The 19,406-nt window shown below is 40.3% G+C and overlaps 1 protein-coding gene across 4 annotated transcripts in view; it reads left to right on the forward strand.

The window, feature by feature from the left end:
- LOC148413558 (connector enhancer of kinase suppressor of ras 2) overlaps window positions 1–19,338 on the forward strand; it is a 44,830-nt gene extending 25,492 nt beyond the window's left edge. Inside the window, exons 7-24 of one of the 4 annotated variants that reach the window (XM_088431371.1) lie at window positions 54–113; window positions 217–285; window positions 2,290–2,436; window positions 5,899–6,017; window positions 6,094–6,305; window positions 8,122–8,208; window positions 8,955–9,163; window positions 9,961–9,998; window positions 10,083–10,125; window positions 10,933–10,981; window positions 11,300–11,472; window positions 11,973–12,046; window positions 12,167–12,238; window positions 13,522–13,592; window positions 13,673–13,773; window positions 15,195–15,948; window positions 16,138–16,400; window positions 16,527–19,338. In XM_088431371.1, the coding sequence (XP_088287497.1) occupies window positions 54–113; window positions 217–285; window positions 2,290–2,436; window positions 5,899–6,017; window positions 6,094–6,305; window positions 8,122–8,208; window positions 8,955–9,163; window positions 9,961–9,998; window positions 10,083–10,125; window positions 10,933–10,981; window positions 11,300–11,472; window positions 11,973–12,046; window positions 12,167–12,238; window positions 13,522–13,592; window positions 13,673–13,773; window positions 15,195–15,948; window positions 16,138–16,400; window positions 16,527–16,736 (2,751 nt within the window). In that variant the 3' untranslated portion in view covers window positions 16,737–19,338. Of the gene's footprint in view, window positions 1–53; window positions 114–216; window positions 286–2,289; window positions 2,437–5,898; window positions 6,018–6,093; window positions 6,306–8,121; window positions 8,209–8,954; window positions 9,164–9,960; window positions 10,126–10,932; window positions 10,982–11,299; window positions 11,473–11,972; window positions 12,047–12,166; window positions 12,239–13,521; window positions 13,593–13,672; window positions 13,774–15,194; window positions 15,949–16,137; window positions 16,401–16,526 lie in introns of all 4 variants that reach the window. The other 3 variants (XM_088431373.1, XM_088431370.1, XM_088431372.1) reach the window with 3 other exon arrangements.
- Window positions 19,339–19,406: the final 68 nt, after the last annotated feature.

Below are 19,406 nucleotides of genomic sequence, written 5' to 3' on the forward strand. Positions count from 1 at the left end.
AAAAATATTTACTGTACACTGTAATGAATATTACCCTCTGACTTGTCTTTCAGGGAATGTACATCAAATCAACATATGACGGACTTCATGTTATTACTGGGACTACAGAGAATGTAAGATTGATCGCACTCAAACAATCATTAATATTCTCATTTCATCTACTGCGATTGTTTATCCCAAATTGGATTCTCTTCCCAACAATTTCTCTTTCTGTAGTCTCCTGCAGACCAGTGCAAGAAGATTCATGCAGGTGACGAGGTCATCCAAGTCAACCATCAGACAGTGGTAAGTCTAAGAGTGAATACATAAAAATATGATCTGCTTTCCATGTGTCTACCCTGCGAATTCATACTGAACATACATTTTTGTTCTCCATTCAGAGACACTCACCATGGTGCTTGATGTCCTCCAGTATTGCTATGTAGGCTAATTAGTTTTGCAACTGGAGAAGACTGTTGGAAACATTCTCCAAGACCTTTTTTCACATCGGTCTGATGGCCCTTTGTCTCTGGAATTTGTTTCTATTGTCATTAGTAATCCATGACTTCTCATGAGTTGAAACGGGAACGCATGTTCTTCTTTCTCAACCGATGAGGTTTCTGATCGTCTCATTGGACAGAGAGGCACAGAAATGGACAGCCGTTTTAAAAGGAACAGCGCTGAGTGAGTGATTCGATGCAGTTTGTTGTCAGCTCTGCTGCAGAACATGTCTTCAAGGATTTTCTTGATATTTCTAGTGGCGGGATTCCTTTTCATATTTGTTGTGCAGTCTTGTTGGTGTGCTCCTCCGTAATGTTCTCCTTTAGCTTTCCCTCTGCTTCTGATTGACTTGAGAGGGACATACTACGACTCCACCTCACTTTCGTCTGGGTGATGGTGCAGACTGCTCCCTGCCGGGTGCTTAGTTCCAACTGCTCGTTACTCCCTCTGTGAAACCCTCATCTCTCTGATCCCTCACCCCAGGGGGAGGAGATAAGCACAGGGAGGCGCAGGTGCGGCGAACGGCATGATGAGGCAATCGGGGTATACTGGTGTGAGGCAAAGCTCGAAGGGGTGTATCTGAAGAAACCAAAAGTGAAAGGGAAAAAGTGGGGGCAGGTGTGAAAAGTATGGCTTGTTTAATTTATATCAATAAAAGAAAGTGGAATTAGCAACACTCTAACACCGATGACTTTGTCACAATGCTTTTTATGTATAATGAACAAAATCTTAATGGCGAGAAGACGGTTGTGATGTAAACTCGCCCTTACATTTACGATCTTTGTTATATGAAACCCGCTCCAAAACAAGACCGGTGGTTTTGTTTATGAGGTGCGATTTAGAAATTGCTCGGATACCAAACTGATTGTTTGAAGAGCCGACATAATTATGTGTTGGTAATAGCGTTTGGGAAAATAATGAAGACTCCAGGGATTTGAAAAAAAACAGCCCAGCAGCAATTTATGTGATGCTGTTATTTTGGTAAGTCTCTCCTTGTATCCATCTGTTCTGTGCATATTTGCAAAGTGAACACTTTCTAACTGGCCTGGTTAACACGCGTTGTGTGTTTTGTGAGTCATTGTGTGGAGTGTCTATGTGGTTGCTGTCTGTACATGTTGTCCACCAGGGGTGTCACTTAGTTTTATGGACAGGTGGGGCTCTGCCCTCAGGAGATTGTAGTAAATGATGCACACAGGTTTTTCATTTAGTTGTAATTGGGAAGTTACTTATCAAGTTTTTGTGAGATTTAACAAAAACAAAATACTATTTTAATTTTAGTCAAGCATTTACACCATTTTTGTCTTTCTTCTTTCCTATGTGTGGAGGCATGTGGGTACACTTCTAGTAGCTGTGGACATTTTAGTCAATCATTTGTCTAATAAGTGGTATGAGTGTTGGAGACAGACAGAACCATGAAGAAAAATAATAAAGCATGCAAACTTACTGTCTTGCTAACCATTGAGAACAAGTTATTTCCTTGAAAATGGAATGCTAGGCAACTGCCAAATATCCCCTAAATCTAGTATGAACAATTTTGTCCTCAATAACATTATAACCAAACCTATAACCTCAATAAAATTATGAGCGGTAAATCTTGCACCACATATAAGTGTGCTTCAAGCCACGGCACATCTTGGAGCCACTTTTCAGGAAAATACAATTGTTCAGCTCAGGCTCGGTTGTTGTCAGGGTGCAAGTTAGGAAGGGTGTGCAATTGCGCAAAGTGAACCATGCGACATCAGTGATTTCTGTGGTGCATGCATACCTGCATACCACTTATGTGCATACCTGATTATATGCCCCCTTCAGGTTGGTTGGCAGTTGAAGAACTTGGTCAATGCTTTAAGAGAAGACCCATGTGGAGTCATCCTAACACTGAAGAAAAGGCCACAGAATACATTGAGTTCCACTCCGGCTCTACTGAGGAACGTACGTTGGAAACCACTGGGCTTGCAGGTATATGCCGACAACATTTGCACTTGCTTAGTCTGCTTTCTTCATTTTTCACTCCTTTTTAACCTTTTGGCAAATGATTTATGACCAAGTTGCTGGTTGTGTAACTGCTGACTTTCTGGAAGACAGCATGGGATCACTTTGGTCACTTTTTGGTCCTTTTATTCATATATTTTCTGTCCTTCAATTTCTCTGTCCTGCCTTTGTCATCAATCTTTAGTTTGCAACGTGTTTATTAGTGAGTAAAAATAATAATCCAATGAGCACCACATCTTTTACCCGACAGAATGTAGTATGCAAACACCATGAGCATAATGTACCATAACACAGAAATATCTGGGGGAAAGGAACTGGTGGGTAAGATTTGTTTGACCTTAAAAGACTTGAGCTCTAAAATATTCATAAGAAACTACAGGATCTGAGACAAGATCTTATACTCAGCAGTTTCTGGAGATAATTTACTGACTCCAAAATATCTTATTGTGTCTTCACATTATTTTAGCATCACCAGATGCAGTACATGCTTCTTGGAAGAGCAAAACAATGTGTATTGTCTATGGATGGACAGACGGACAGATCAGGAGATTGAGCTGGGATGTTCAAACTTGCTTTTTTCCCATCCTCTTCATCTAGCTTTCTGTTCCCAGGCCTGCTGAGATGCATTTATAGGCTTTTGCCTCAATGTTCTATACAATGTTGCAGAGGTGTGTTAATCAGAACAACACCACAAGATCCAAGAGGGTTTTTAATGACCTTGAGTTCACCCCCGCTGACATTGCACCTGACTTCTACTGCACTTATCAGAGGTGGTGGGTCCATGAGAAGAGGAAGGCACGTTTTCCTTCCAAATTGAGTGCAGGCTCGATCTCCTGCCATCAACTCGGCAGGCCTGCTTGCGTCTGTGCCTGGAGAAACCTATTCCATTATTGTTATTCATGATAGGTAGCTTTTGAGCCAGGCTTTTTCTGGTTCCCCACATAGGACCTGTTTTCCATGGGTGACCCTGCCAAGGGGCATTGAGTCCCAGACCACTTATCTTCTACAATCATTAGGACACACAACCCCCTCAGCCACGATATAGTGACAGCTCAGGGCAGGGAACAAAATGTGTCATTCATTTGTGAATGATACATATAATACACACATACATGTGTGAATATCTCCTATTCAGACTTTTTTGCTTTGGATGCACATTATACATATGTACATGCTTCACATCAACCACATAAGCCTGGTTTTGTAGGATGAATCATTCGGCTTTATAGTTTATCCCAAATGTGGCAAATATTCTGATGGATTATGACTAAATCCAAAAAAGAAGCAATTTGTCCCTGAATGATCATGTGATTCAAGGCCCAAATCCCTCCATGGCTGTCTTTTCCATTCCTCTGTCTGTCGCTCTCAATTTTGTGCATTTGTCTGTCTCTTTGTTGTTCATAATGGGCTGGAGACAGAACAGCGTTATCATCCACTTGAATTACCAAAAACCAGTAGGTTTTTTTTTGTTGTTATTTTTTAGCCAAGACTACACCGTGCACATTCGTCACATTGCTCATGTGTGCTACTCATTGTCGGATAACCCTTTTTCATAAATCCGTAATATGTGCAGGTTTATAAATAATTGCTGGTTGTAGATGCCGGCTATTTTGAGTGTTTTTGTGAGTTATGTATTCTTAATAAGAAGGCTGAATGGGTAAAAAGATACTGTATGGCCTGTAACATTAACATCTTGGTTGTTGTTTTTTTCTGTTCTTTTAGAGCTGTTCCCTTCTGAATTCTAGACATATTTTTTATGATTTAGAACTAAATTATGTCAGTCTATTGTAAATCAAGTTTTACTAAAGGTACAATGGTAACATTTCCAGTATCTGGTGAGATGGATAATAAACACATTACAAATTATAACTACTTTAACCTTTTACTGTGCCTTTTTTAGCTCTTTACACAGCAATATTATACTCTATACTATGTCTTTTCTACAGCACTTGCTTTTCTTGACTCATTCAAATTATTTTACCCAATGTATCCAATCCCAACAGGGTAAAATGTTCACGCCCCTAAGTACTGTAATGTTAATGTAAAGGTGTGGTCAGTATGATGGGTTTCATATCAAAAGATTAACATTGTACAACATAAGGTCAGCATATAAACTATTATTTCCAGCTTTTGTGTTTACATCAGCATGAAATACACAACTTAGAAGATAGCACCTTATGTTTAATGTTTGAAATGCCTACAAATGTAATAGAACCCAACTGGCAGTGTTTAATCACTTTATTTTGCTTGGTGCCTCGGTGCATCATTTGCATAGCTGCCAGTGGTTTGTAGAACCGCACTAATGGTATTCCTACGTTGCTTAACGACTCTATCAAATTATATGTTACCTACTTAATTTTCAAATTGCCACATTTACCTGTTGCGGTAATATGAGAGTGGCTCAAAAATACCAGACAAATTCCTTATGTGTTTTTATATACTTGATGAGGAAAATAAATCTTGGATTTAGTTTCTGATGGCAGACAGCAATGATGTTTTGTTTCACAAATATCTAAAGGCCCACACTGAAGAGGTTTATTACTTTTTAAATACCTCTATCAAGTACACCTGCAAAATCCAAACTAAATCAAGTTAAAATAAAAAGATGTTGCCAATTAACCTATCGTGCACACCCAGCACCACTTTCCCTTTTCCTAAGGCTGGACTGTAATCACTAAATTACTGTTTTCACTCTCACAGCACAGCTCCCTGCCCCTCTCTCCTCTCCACCACTCTCCCCCCTCTTTTTCTTTCTCTTTTTGACCTATTTCCTTGTTTCCGCATCATCACATCTCTCATTTTTTCAGCCAGTTTTTATTTATTTATTTTTTTAAAAAGCTGTCAGACCATAAACCAAGGAAGAGTGAAAATGCAAGTACAGAGACAAGATCTGCAGATGAAGGCCTGTAATGTGAGAAAATAAAAATGGTGGTTTTAAAAAAAAAATCATCCCTAGTTATGGCAGCTCTGTAAGGAAAAGCCTTTTATTCATAAAATATATTCAAGCAACCATGACATCAGCAAGGAATCCAGTGTTCACATGGCAGACCCAATGACAAATGACGTGTCCTTGAGTCATGCTGAGGTACTAGGCTATGCTAGCTTTCTTCTGCCCTCAGTAAGAGCAGCGGTTGTCATAGAAACAGACACAGAGAATCCTGTGTATAAAGAGGCTTGAAACAAAATGACAGAATAGTGACTGTGGCAGAGTCTGCACAGTCAGAGCCTATACAACATGACAGATACTGAATGTGGAAACTAGTCTCTTATCTGTGATTCGCTGATTGATGAGGACCTTGCTATAAATTATGGATATGTTTCTTTTTGTTTTCAATGCTTTTTTTTTCAACTCTAAAAATTACTTTCCATAGCTTGTGCTCCAAGAGACTCACTAACAACTCAATGACTTTTTAATATATTTTCAATCAGCCGGTGCCCACCAGCCCTACCAGTACCTCGCCTACACCAGGTGGAACATTAGGCATGTCCAAAATAGATGCCCAGGATGTCTTCATCCTTTCTCCTGTCTCTGGACTCTACAGCCCCAGGTGAGAATTTGAAAATTTGTAGATATCTGTGCTGACCTCCATCTTGGCAATGACAAAAATGGTGCTGTGCTCCTAGGGAGGACTTGGGTATGATTTCATGTGATGAAATCACTCGATACAGTGTGACCTCCCAGTCTGGTTCTAAAGGTTCAGAGGCTGTCAGCTACTACTTGGACCAGGACAGTGGTCAGTACTTCTCACTTTTGGAAGGAGATGGACCACCAGGCTCTGAATATGACAGAGGCCGTAATACAGGTGTACGCAGGCGGGACAAGACTCCCACACACGGTAAGAAGGAGATTTGTTCTGTTTCACAAGTGCTTCCAAACCTGTTTCTTCAGTAGAACAGCATGCTTGCTCCATTAAATGTTTTCACATTTTTCTTTTCAACATTTCTCATTATATGTTCATAATTTGCTATAATGGCTGTTGATCACCTTTGCCAGCAAGGCCTCTAATGCTGTTTGCTTGTCAGCATGATAAAACATTAGGAAAAAAAAAAACAATGTGGTCGTTGTCCTACAACTGGTAAGATGGGTGTTTCGTGGCTCAATGAACAAACAATAAACTTTCCGGTTTGTTTTTCACACTGCTTTTTTCAGCTCTCAATAGAGAAGCATCCCAGACACTGAGCTGTCATGTCCTAAAATCAAACACAAATCCATGAGCAGAGTTTCGAGGCCTTTTTCTCCCTCGCCACCTAGCGCCCTCTCCCACTGTCCCAGACAGCTTTCAAGACATCTTCTTCTTCCTTGGAAGCCTCTCAAGGGGCCATCATGATGTGAAAGGTTGAGGTCACATGACAAACAACAGCATTAATATGGATTCACTATAGTTGCCAGTCTAGAACTATGTCTGGACTATCAATGGCAGCAGGGATACATTTGAGAAATTGCCCAAATACAACAGTCAAAAAAAAAAAAAAAACAATGTAGCTAATGGGGATTTTAAAGACAGGAAAAGAAAGTGTCACAAAAATGACATAATAATTGAGTAGTGTAGCATTTTTTCTGTGAAAATCCTCAAATCAGAACACATTTACTCTTTTTTTCGATCAAAAACTCCAACATGAGTTACATTCTGTTTCTCCATGATCCCACACTTTTTATCTCAAATTAGCAGATTAGCTTTCTGACCTGCTGCTGTGTTGGACTTTTCCAGTGGTACCAGACTGCTGAATCTTATCGTTGGAATGATGCTGAGCCTTCCAAATCACCAAAGTGCTGAGCTCATTGGTTTTCCTGGCAACAGCAACCAAGTCTAAAAGGATGTGCTTTGTAAAAAGGAAGGATGTTTAAAATCAAGGCAGTGGGTGGTTTTGATGATGACTTAACTGCTGAATTCGACAGTGTTCGGACTCAACTCGAGCACAGACAGAAGAGCTTTAAATGCTGGCCTCTGTCATCCAATTCATAAATTCTTACACATGCAAGCGAAAAAAATGTATAAGGAAAGTGCGCAATTTTCCCCTTGAGAAAATAGTTGGCTGACGCAAGTTTTGTTTGCCATGAATTGCAAGCGCACAGCCATTCAGGCATTTCTGAGTTGAGTAAGCAGGTACATAAATAATATGTAGCAAATCTACGTCACTACATGGCTAAAAATTGATAGCTCGCGAACCTTTCAAATTTTATTAGTTATTGCATGAAATCAAACAAACCACATATACGTCAAACCTCTTCAGTAAATTTTGACCTCGATTACGTATGTTATGTAGAAAATACTGTAAATAAATCATTTTGATGGCCTGGGAGCTTTAAATATACAGCATGCAGTATATTTTTAAAGGATTGAAGCCAATTCCAGAGGCCTTAAATTCATTTTAAGAGACGTGGTTTTAGGTTATGGAAGAAGGTTACTTGCAGAGGGAGTCCACATAAAAACAGGCAGAGCATGGAATATCCACACGAAAAGGCTAACTAAAACGCGGGTGATGGTGGCCCTGGTCTTGCATGTCATTCAAGTCCCTCACCTGCACAAAACTTGTCTACCTCTCTCTTGTACGCTCAACAGCTGTCACCCTCTCAAGCGTTTCTCACCAATACCCCGAATACCCACGTACCCCCTTTAGCCGACTCTCTGATCACTGGTTGGATTGTTCCAGGTGACCTCAGACCTGTGTCCATGCCTCCTGAATATAACTGGATGGCCGAGGCCAAGGAACCCAGCATGGGCAAGAGAGGGAGCCGAGGTACACGCATACTAACACATATACATGCAAACGCTGCCCCTCACACGGTAAAAACCACCAAGTTGGGACCAGTGCTTGCTTCGCTTCTTACTCGGCTCAACACATCCCATCCTCAGGTTGTTCATGGTGGTGTGGTTGTGTATGGATACATATGTGAAAGTTATGTATCCAACATAGTGTCAAACTAGCATAAATGCAAGGGGATTGCATTTATACAACTGCTGAAGAAATGAAGGTATTTCAGTGTGACTAACAGTTTGCATGAAAATCGGTCTGAATTCACCTCTGTTCTACAGCCAGAAGGACTATGGATAATATTCAAATACAATAATATGGTCAGTGCTGGATTCTTTTTTTTATCTTCGACTTTTCATCCTTTTGTCAGGCAGGTTTTTATTTTTAAATATTTGAACAAAGCGCAAATGAACCGATTCAAACTTTCTGTGACAGTCTACGGTTTAGCAGCGATGAAATCTGCTTAATCGTTGTATCAGATAAGCAGGAGGTCCTAAGATATGCAGTCATAGTGTACCAGATAATGCAGCTTTGCAGAACTTTTATCAGTTTCTGTTGTTATTTTTGTTCAAAGATTTCTCTTAGTGTCAATGGGGTCAAGTCATTTTCCACCAGGCAATTCTCCCTCAGCTCTATCCTATCTGTGGGCCTCCTTCATTTTTCTCCCTCTCCCAACAAATCTTGGTAAGCCTGTCTAATCATCTAACGACTGTCATTTCTCCTCTGCGCAGATTCAGACAATTCCCTTCTACGTTACCTTAGCGATGACAAGATCCTGGTCATCGAGGAGGAGCCTGAAGGTCTGGGTAGAGAGAGCCGGAGAGACTCTACGAGACGCTCTCGGCGCAAGAGCCGCAATCCCAGCAGCCCAAGCTTTCCCCTCAGCCCATCCATGCTGTCCTCGACACTACGATTAGACCAGCCACCAGATCCTCTGCCCGTATGTACATTTTGTGCATCTTATGCACAGTGAAAATGCAGTAGATAAAATCACAGAAACTAAAATGCTTAACTTTAAAGGCTGAGTCACCCGATTATGTCGCCCGCATATTTTATGTGGCTTGATCAATAACGGCGTATGCCCTGCAGGAGCCAAGAAGGAGCAATTATGGCTTCTGCCATGGCGTCTCTGACAGAAAATTTCTATAGGTTCTTAAAAGCTTGTCCTCAAAGAACCAGCATGACCAAAATACAATTAGATGCCATTTTTTTTTCCAAATTAACAATATATATTTTTCCTTTAGAGCTCCAAAGGTAGAATTTAATTGAGTTTTTGATTCAAAAGAGTGGGTGGCATTCAGATTTCGATGTCTATATGTCTCACGCGTCATCCCAACATCCCAATCGCCTCAGACTTACCTGATTCGAAATGGCAATTTATTTTGGGCAAACCTAAATTTTTGAGTGCACACACACACAAGTGTGTACGGTTGTAGGTGAGGAGGTGTATGACTCAGCCTTAGCTCGATTATGAATGTGCTTTAAACACGACCATTCAGACACACTAGACTCCCACATGTTGGTACACTCTGTCCTCTCTCTCTAACCTTCCAAGTGGTGTGTTTGTTTTGGTGACTCACACACAAGCATACGTAGACATTCAGTGTGTCCTAATAACATATAACGATTCATGCACGATATCTAACCTTTGATTGCTCGTAAGATATTTGGGCTGTACAACACATATGTAAGGCAACTGAAAATGACTTTTAAAAACTTTCCTTCTCTATCTTTTAGCGAGGTGCAGACACACTGCGAGCAGACACAACGGATAGGTACGCTAATATACTGTATAGATTTTTTTTTAAGATTCATGTGTACAAGTATATTTTTTTTTCAATCACATTCACTGTTTTTAGGTACTCTGGTTCCGGAAGCTCAGGGGCAGCCTCCATGAAAAAAGTAAAGACAATTTTACTGCTTGATGAGTTTTGCATTGGTGTTTTACGGATACTATCTCCTTTTGCTCTTTTTTAATCAATGTTCAATGACTCACGTTCAATTCAGGCTTCAATTTGACGTCAGTTATCTCCTGGCAACCACGTTATTAAGATTAGTTGCAGCTCAACATAAACAGGAAGCGAAGTTGATTGAGCGATTCACACCTTCAACGAGTGAATACTAAATAAATGTCGGCCTTTATTTGGCCTTCCACCTGAGGGTCATTGCCAAATTTGTAGCATTAGTCATCAATGCTTGTTTGCCGTAGCATACAGTGAGTCAGCTCAGTAGAATATTCGTTTATTTTCATCAATATAGCCCAGATGCTGTATAAAATTGCTCCATTTTTAGTCGCTCAATAATCTTTTACCATCGTTTTTAGGAAGCCTCAATTGTATTTGTTAATTATGTACCTACAGTGCTACTAATTAATAATGATGTATGACCATTTCCATTTGGTGCTATACTTCATTTATTGACATTAATGAGCCACATTGTTTCACTTAATGTTGCTAATAAATGATACAGAGAACTGCACTATAATCTGCCCAGTGGAAATCTTTCAGTCAATTTATTACATTTATGCTTTCTACTTCTACATTCAACATTGATCGAAATGTGTTGTTTTAGTTGTGGAAAAGAAAACGAATGATGAAGTTGTTGTGCTTCTGCCTTTGTTTCCGTTATTAGAAACATTAAGAATAGAAGTTTGTCTGTGAAATAAAAAAAAGCTCATTCTAATCATTTTCATCTATTGCTGTCTTACAGTCTTTCCATTACACCTCATTGAGAACGAAAACCAAAAAGAGAAGTAAAGGTAGATATGCATATCTTTTTTTAGACTTTTGTGATATCTTAAGAATGCTACTTGCATAATGTGTTTTGCACTTGGTATTTTTGTCGTCGGCATTACTCTGGCAGTTTGTGTTGCTATAGAACCGTTTGTACTTTTAGGAAAAGAGTGTATACAAAAGTCATTGTTTCATGAAATTATCAACAGTTGGGGGTTCACATTGAAGAAGTGAAACAAGAGTTTCTGGGATTAGAAAATATTTACTATTAAGACAATTATTAGCACAATGTTGATGTGAACCGGGTTGCGAAATGCACGATACATTGTTACTTGTCACCTTAGGTTCTCTCACGAGTGCCAGTCGAAGAAGGATTTCCTGTAAGGATCTTGGCCATGGTGACTGTGAAGGCTGGCTGTGGAAGAAGAAGGATGCTAAAGGATACTTTACACAGAAATGGCGGAAGTATTGGTTCATCCTGAAAGAATCTTGCCTGTATTGGTACACCAATCAGAATGTAAGTCAATATCAGAATCCATCCATCCATCCGTTTTCTATAGCCGCTTATCCTCACAGAGGGGTGCCGGCTTGCTGGTGCCTATCCCAGCTGTCTTTATTATTAAACAACATCAATGAACTGGGTCAGAAGCTTCAATCAGCTTCAATGTCAAAGTTCAAGCAATGAACTGCAAACGTGGCAGTCATTTGAATGTATTCTGTAAAGCGCTGTGTGTAAGATCTTATTACATTCTGTTCCCTTGATTAAAGCTTACTTCCTTTGAGAAAAAAATCCAAGGTTGCAGTTGTTTGATTTTGCAGGTGACAAATATCGCAGGCTTTATCAGAAAGTGGTGTCGTGTGCATTTATTTAACGTAAAGTCGGGAACGGCTTGACCCACCCAATGTAAACTACACATTTCGTTTGAAGAACCGTTCTCCAGTGAAATTGGTAACAGTTTGTTCCCTGATGGTGATGATAATAATGTACCACCACTCTCCATCTGTCTCTGCCTGCAGGATGAGAAGGCTGAGGGCTTCATCAGCCTCCCCGAGTTCAGAATAGACCGAGCCATAGAGTGCAGACGGAAATTGTGAGTGCTGAAATTATTAATCAAGCACATTTGCTTTTGCCTGAACAACATGAGTTCACCCAAAACCGCTGCGCGCACACAGAAGCACTAATCAGCCTTCTTCTCTCTGGCTAACCGCAGTGCATTCAAAGCCTGCCATCCCAAAATCAAGAGCTTCTTCTTTGCCACAGACTGTCTTGAGGAAATGAATAGGTGAGTTCTGTTGTGTGTGCCTGTGTCTTTTCACTAATATTTTCACTGAGCCAACCAACTTTACAACAAGGAAAATGCCCACTACTAAAGAAGACTGTGTTAATAAAGCGTGAGCTCCAGCTGGCTTCTTAAATGTAGATTTGCCTTTGCGTGTTGTCCTATCACGTGCGTGCTGAGTTCATTAATCGGTCAAACGAGTTTGTCAGCGGATATTAGCCAAATAATCACAATCAAACTGTGTTTTGCCAGTTGAATTCCAATATATTCTTTCTTTCTCATAAAACAATAAATTGTGTTAAGTGTCTGAGTCATTTGCACAGTATCTACAAGTTGAAAACTGACACAATTGAATCCATATTGAGCTGACGTGTTTGTCACATGTGCGAACGTCAGCATTTGCAACATGGCAGATTATTGTGTTACGATACATTTGAGCCACCAAGGCTCACAAACGTGATTTTGCTTTGACAGTAAAATCTGCTGCTTCTCATAGTCAGCAACAAGTGGGGCTGGAGAGAACAATATTAAACACACGTTCTTAAATCCAGTGCATATAACAACCCAACGAGCAATTGTGTGACTGTATTTTTAAGATGCAACCCTCTAAAGGATGATATTTAATTGCATCAGTTTTTTTTAAGTCATTATGCCCTTGAAAAGAAAACAATTGAGTGGAAGAAATTTGATTTAATCTTTGAGGGCGTTCATAAATAAAAAAATGAATAAGAAATATAGGAATTCAGCATTTTTCACCTCATAGTCTTTGCTTTTGTTGACGTCAATGTCGCAATAAGAAAAAGATGAGTTTCTTGGTCCTGTTGTTTGGATGAGATTTCTATTAATAGTAACAGCCTGATTATTCAGAGTCTGCGGGGACAAAGCACGAGCTTGAATCTACCATGGTGTCAGACAGACAGGCAGAACAGAGGGACAGACAGTGGATCTGCATGAGGACAGGATGTGTGGCTGTAGATAAAAAGCCATCTGAAAATCTCGGTTCAGAGACTGGGAAAGGAGACAGCACACTCTTTCTGCATCCATCGCTCTAATTTACTCTCTGCTTTTGTCTCCTCATCAAGGCGATGAAGTCAGTTAGAAAAATCTGAACTGTTAAGAGATGTGTCTTGAATTATTTAATGTGAATCTTTTTGTATTCATCACCTTCCACTTACCTAAGATAACCCAACCGCTTTTCCCTTCAGTTTTCTTTCCTTTTAACTTGTTTTCAAACACACACTCGTTTCTCATTTTGAATGATGAACTAATGGCTTGTTATTTGAAAGGTGGATGAACCGGCTTGGGTTGGCTGCCATAGGTTACACACCAGATGACAAAGTGCCACGTCCAGATGAAGGTGAGTCCATCTGGTCTTGATGAAAAGCTTTGAACTTTCCTCTAAACTTCAAATTTTCCTTCTACTTTTCTCAACTTTAGACTACTGGAGTGAGAGCGATCAAGATGAAGTTGATGGCTCCATGACACTCAAGCAAGAGGGGCCATCCTCTCTCTGCGATACTTACCACCGCACACCATCAGTGAGTACAAACTTAACAACATCTTCGTCTTTGCCGTGTCCCATTCTGATGAGATATTTTATTCAGAAGACACCCACAGTTTTAAGTGCTCTTGACATCAATAAAACACAAGATTATCTGGTTTGGGAAGCAGCCAAGTCCATGACATGTGGTAAGCTGCCAGGTCACAGTCTGACCAATAGATGGCAGCAAAAAGCCCTCATTTAACTCTCGTGACTGTGCAACAGTGTCATATTTTTATGTTTGTGTTTGTTTTGTCAGGATTGAAAGGGTACTGATGTAAATATTTCACCGCTTTTGTGACATCCTGTAACTGGGGTACTAACAGTGGTGACAGAAGCGGAAGAACAAAAATTGCCAAATATTATCCAGTGGTAATCTTTCTTATGCTATATTCTTCTTTGCAGCCGTCACATTATACATTTACGGTTGTTGACATATTTATGCGATTTTTATCTGTTCTAACACTCCCTATGGACAACAAGCCAACCTTCAATGCTCAAAGTACCATTTTGACTATCTGCCTCTAAAAAAGAAAAACAAACACTGGGAGTCAAACAGTCTTTCAACGTTGCAGATAAAAAAATGAAATGTTATTGTAATTAAAGTTTTTATTTGTTTAATTAAAACCTATTTTAAATGGTTCAATTGCATCCGACTTAAAAAGAGCATATAAAAATGCCATCAGTTTTTTCATTCATTTTACCACTGTACAGTTGAATTAAGACCATTTCACTTAATTAATGTGTCTGTGTATATATATATATATATATATATATATATATATATATATATATATATATATATATATATATATATAAGATTTATATTTTAAGATTTTTTTATATAAGATATATAAAATAAAGATGTACAAGCATACAAGAATAAGGATTTTATTTTAATAAATCACTTATTGCGTTATGTTGCATAGTTTAAATAACTTTAGTATTCATTTACAAAACAAAGAATAAGAGTGTGTCTCCAAATGTTTGACTGGCATTGACCTCGAACAGCTAACAACGTTTTTTCTTAATATCATAAGCGCAAACCAACAAACTCATTATTTTCCATGGTCACCAGGAACCACTGTAGAGGGATGAAAGATTCTAGTGGCTGTCGAGATGTGGGTTGCAAACAACTGGCAGAAACTGTACAAATTGGAAGAAATATATCTTTTGAGGATGCTTGGACTGCTACCATTCTCAGTTTAGCCACATAACAGCCATGTCCACCATTTTTGGAGTTAGCCATCTGACATTTCATTGCTTTTTCGCTCTCATCTTTTGGTCTCTTTACGCTCTGCTTTTTCTGTTCCCTCCTTTCACTCCTCATCTTTTATCCTTCTTGTTTTAACACCCTGTACTTTTCCTCACATTGTCACCCACTCGTCCCACACATTTTCCTTACCCACGTTCACAAAGTCAAACCTTCTCCACACTTATGAGCAGTTGCCCCGTTCTGTCAGCTCCATGAGCCTCATGCGCTCCACTCCGTCACCCCTTCCCCTGCCAATGAGTGCCTCCACCTCCCCCATCCCTCCACAGATGGTCTCTTCCACCTCCCCTCTTCCTCTGCAGGTGAATTCTTCTAGCCCCTTCCCAGAGCCAAAGCATGGGCGGCATTTTTCCAGCGAGTCCACCCACTCCCACTCATCTGCAGAAGACCAGCGCGGTGAGGGAATGGGCATGGGCACAGGAACAGGCAGCACCAGTACCCACTCCTCAGGTTGCCGGTCTTCACATCGTGAGCGTCGCTCCTGGCAAGACCTCATAGAGACTCCTCTAACCAGCGCCGGGCTGCATTTCCTCCAGACAGCACCGGGAGAAAGCGATTATGGTGGCCTAATGGGGAGTATGGCTGGTGAGATGGGGATGTATGGAGGACTTGGCAGACAGGGCATGTCCCCAGAGAGACGCAGGCAGGCTACATTGCCAGTGCGGCGACATCACGCTGCAGAGAGAGACAGGGATCGGGATGGGCCTTTTCCTCTGGAGCGCGGTCCGCACACCCACAGCTATACACATCGACGCTCCCACAAGCAGCGCAGTCAGAGTCTACCCAGGAATAGGGACCCATTTGGTGGAAAGCTGATACACTCATCCCCTCACATGGAGGAGAGAAGTGACGATGAGGAGGCAGAGAGGCAGGCTGCAGACATACTTGAGGTTGAAGAGGGTAAGACAGTTACACCTTTATTATAATACCTAATAACAAATGGTATATCAAAAGAATATCGTTGAAGTAAAATAATACATTGAGTTTGTTGAGGGTGAGGAATCAACATTGCAACATGGTTGAAAGCTCCACATCAATCATAAATCAATTAATGACTTAACTTCTCTGCTTTCCTCCTGGCCACCACAGACTTGCGAGAGTTGAGACTGGAGAGCAGAGAGAGGAGGGTCTCAGAAGGAAGGGAGCGACGGGCGTCAGATGGACGTGAACCTGAGCCATTGGATGGCTTAGAGCAGCTGTACCGGGCTCTGGAACAAGCCAACGTTACAGCGCTAGGTGACCCAAGACCCTGTAGCAGGCAGGAACTTCGACGAGGTTTCGCACAGAGAGTCAGGGACCCCCTTCTGAACGACAGACTGCACCACATCAGAGCACTACGGAGCACCTTGAAGGTAGCCGGAAGAGAGGAAATTGTTCAGAGAAAACTCTGAATTACAATATAGACCCTCAGCAAGAAGCAGGATTCCTAATTTGGAACATCAGCAAAACCCACCTAACTTTGGAAATGTTTTCTCCAGGCCAAAGAGTCTGAGCTGGCGGTAATCTGCGCTCTCTTGGAGGACCCGGGCCTGTGCTCCCAGACCTTCAGAGAATGGAAACAGTGGCACAGTGAGCTCTATTCCGACATCTGTCAACTCAGCCCCGGCACCAATGGCCAGGATGATCTCTCCCCGCTGAGCGCTCCCATCATGACCCACACACACTCCTTTATTGAGACGCATGTGTGAGATAGAGGACAGGCCTAGACTGTATATCTATCTATTACTCTCTCACGCTGTCACATTCGCTCTCACACACATGCACAGACACACACACGCAAACACACACATTCCATCTTACGTGTAAATATAAAGGGAACCCTCTGAGAGGTGTAAGAGTGTACTTTTGATAACTCTGAGGACCCCGCAGGGAGCCTGTTGCATGCCTGAACAGAAACCATTAATCTTCTTTTGTCTGTGGAACTCAGCATAAAGTCCACATGCCTGTCAAGATGGAAATGGGGGATAATGGATATTTTTGGACATGTTACTTTACATGTCCTTTGTATGTTCCGTTTTCTTTTTGCTCTAATTCTGATCGATATTCCGGGGGAGGGCCATCTATGTAGCAGCAATATAGAGGAATTCCTTTCACCACAGCACTGTACTTTTGTATTAATGAACTTGCACCCAGAGCCACCATCCTCTTTTACTTTATTTTATCTTTTTTTTCCCTCCCTACATATCGTGTTTATGGCTCTGTTATTCAAAGTTGATCTGACAGGTCGGTGTGGGAAAAGTAAGCTCAGTGACTATTTAAGACGATGAAAGGTTGTTATTAATGCTGGTTAATCTATCTTTATCAATGTAAACAACCACTAGTCAACAAGAACCGTTTTTCTATACGTACACACACAATTTCAAACTGTGAACAAGTTTTTCTGCAGGATTTAGATTCCTCTGTTTCTCCATGCAAATCTACAGTTACATTTTAATTTTCGCAGCACCACTCAAAACCCTGTTTTCCATCATTCGTTTTTCCTCATTTAATTTCTCCGTTTATTATTTTTCTACAATTGTGTAAATGTGTATACTAGTGTGTATACTAATGTAAATGATTGCGTTCCACTACCACTGTGATTTGCGTTTAGAGAGGAACACTGAGATTATGTATTTGAATGTGTGCTTTTTTTTTTTTTTTTGTAAACTGTGATAGCAGGAGTAATTTTCAAACGAGTCAGTCACTGAAAAAAAAAGCACTTTCTATGTATTTTCAAATCATTGGCAACATCACAGGGTCTGTCTTGTTGGCCTCTACCATTGCTGTCCAAAATATCAGGTAAAGGCATCTCATTTCCTAAAGATTTGTGTACAGTCAACTAATATATTTAAACATAGACAAATATATAACTATATTTACGTTTTGTGTCATAAATATAATGTGAAGTATGATGTATTCTATGCCAAGGTTTTGCATTGCACCCCTCTTTACACTGTTGCTGTTGATCAGTTTAACTCAGAGCAAACCTAGTCAGTGACATTTTTTATTAGGAAACAAAAACATGAAGGCTGAGCCACAGACATTCTCCTGGTTATGCATTGCATGAGAAAAGGCTTGGCGGTGATTGAATTGGACAGGGTAAAAGAATGTGGATCATATTTGTCAATTATTTTATACTCCTCGTGGTTGCAGGATTCAAGTCGTAGCGCATGATACAAATAAGAGTACGATTGAAGAATTATTTTCAACTTTTACGTTTGAGGACCACTTCCTTCAATAAATCTGTTAAGACATGCACTGTACAGCAACCGGAAGATGGGAGTGGACAGACTATTAAATAATCACTGATTGCATTGCCTCCACCAGCATCTTAAATGGTGACAAGATTTTAGTTAATGCAACCCTGGAATTTACACATATGATAACTATACCAAGAAAAACAAATTTGATCATCTCTTCTTGACAATGATATCAGTCATGTCTGCCCTACGTCGGGCTAAGGACTCAGTAGAGACTCCGGGAGGGACCGACTCGGACCTGTAGCACCTACTGCATCAAACACTTTTTTTTAGCTATGCTTCACCTTCTATTGTTATTCTTTTAGTATAATTTTAGTTTTTCGTCATGTTATATTCTTGTAAAATATCAAACGCAATGCAGAAATACAGTACTGTTTTTTGAATGGTTTATTTTAGAGAACCACAGTGACTATATGATGCAAGCACTTTCACTGTGCCTCCCAAACCCCTTTTTAGCAGTCAAACTGGCTATATTGGACTTCCTACATACACATAGCTGTAGATTATTTGGAATGCAGTCTTGGCCTGCAGCGTTCTAAATGTTACTCATTGTTTTGTTGTTCCTTTTTTTTTTTTTTACACCCCCCCCCCCCCCCCCCCCCGCCCTCAACATGCTACTCAGCGAAACAGCAATTTGACTGTAAACTTACAGAGGTCAAGTTCCGATTTGTGGCCACAGACTGTGTTATTATCATCATCCCCCATCTCTGTATGTGTAGACCTGCAGAACCAGGTCGAAAAGGGAGATTCACTGTGTGTCCTTTAAGGGGTGTACACCTCATGGTACATTGCACAGGTGTGTAAGATGTAAGTTGCACTGCGACATAAAAAAGGAACATATTGCTCTTTTTCAAGGATGATATTAGCTTACTGTAATTCTGTACAATAAACGGACTAAAGATGATATTTAAAAAAATACAAGTACATTTATTCTTCCTAAAGTAGCCTTTTTTTGGTTTCATATATATGACAATATATATTACAAAAAATACAGATTGTAAGTTGTTAAACTTTGACTCCAATAAACTGATTCCTCTGCACTACGAGCTCACTTTTGCCTAAAGCCTGATCTTGTGAAAATCCTGAAAACATTGCACAAATTGCACTTGAAAGTTGAAT

This window comes from Hippichthys cyanospilos, chromosome 13 (assembly GCF_059441005.1).
Source record: "Hippichthys cyanospilos isolate Australia breed blue-spotted pipefish chromosome 13, RoL_Hcya_1.0, whole genome shotgun sequence".
Taxonomy (NCBI): domain Eukaryota; kingdom Metazoa; phylum Chordata; class Actinopteri; order Syngnathiformes; family Syngnathidae; genus Hippichthys; species Hippichthys cyanospilos.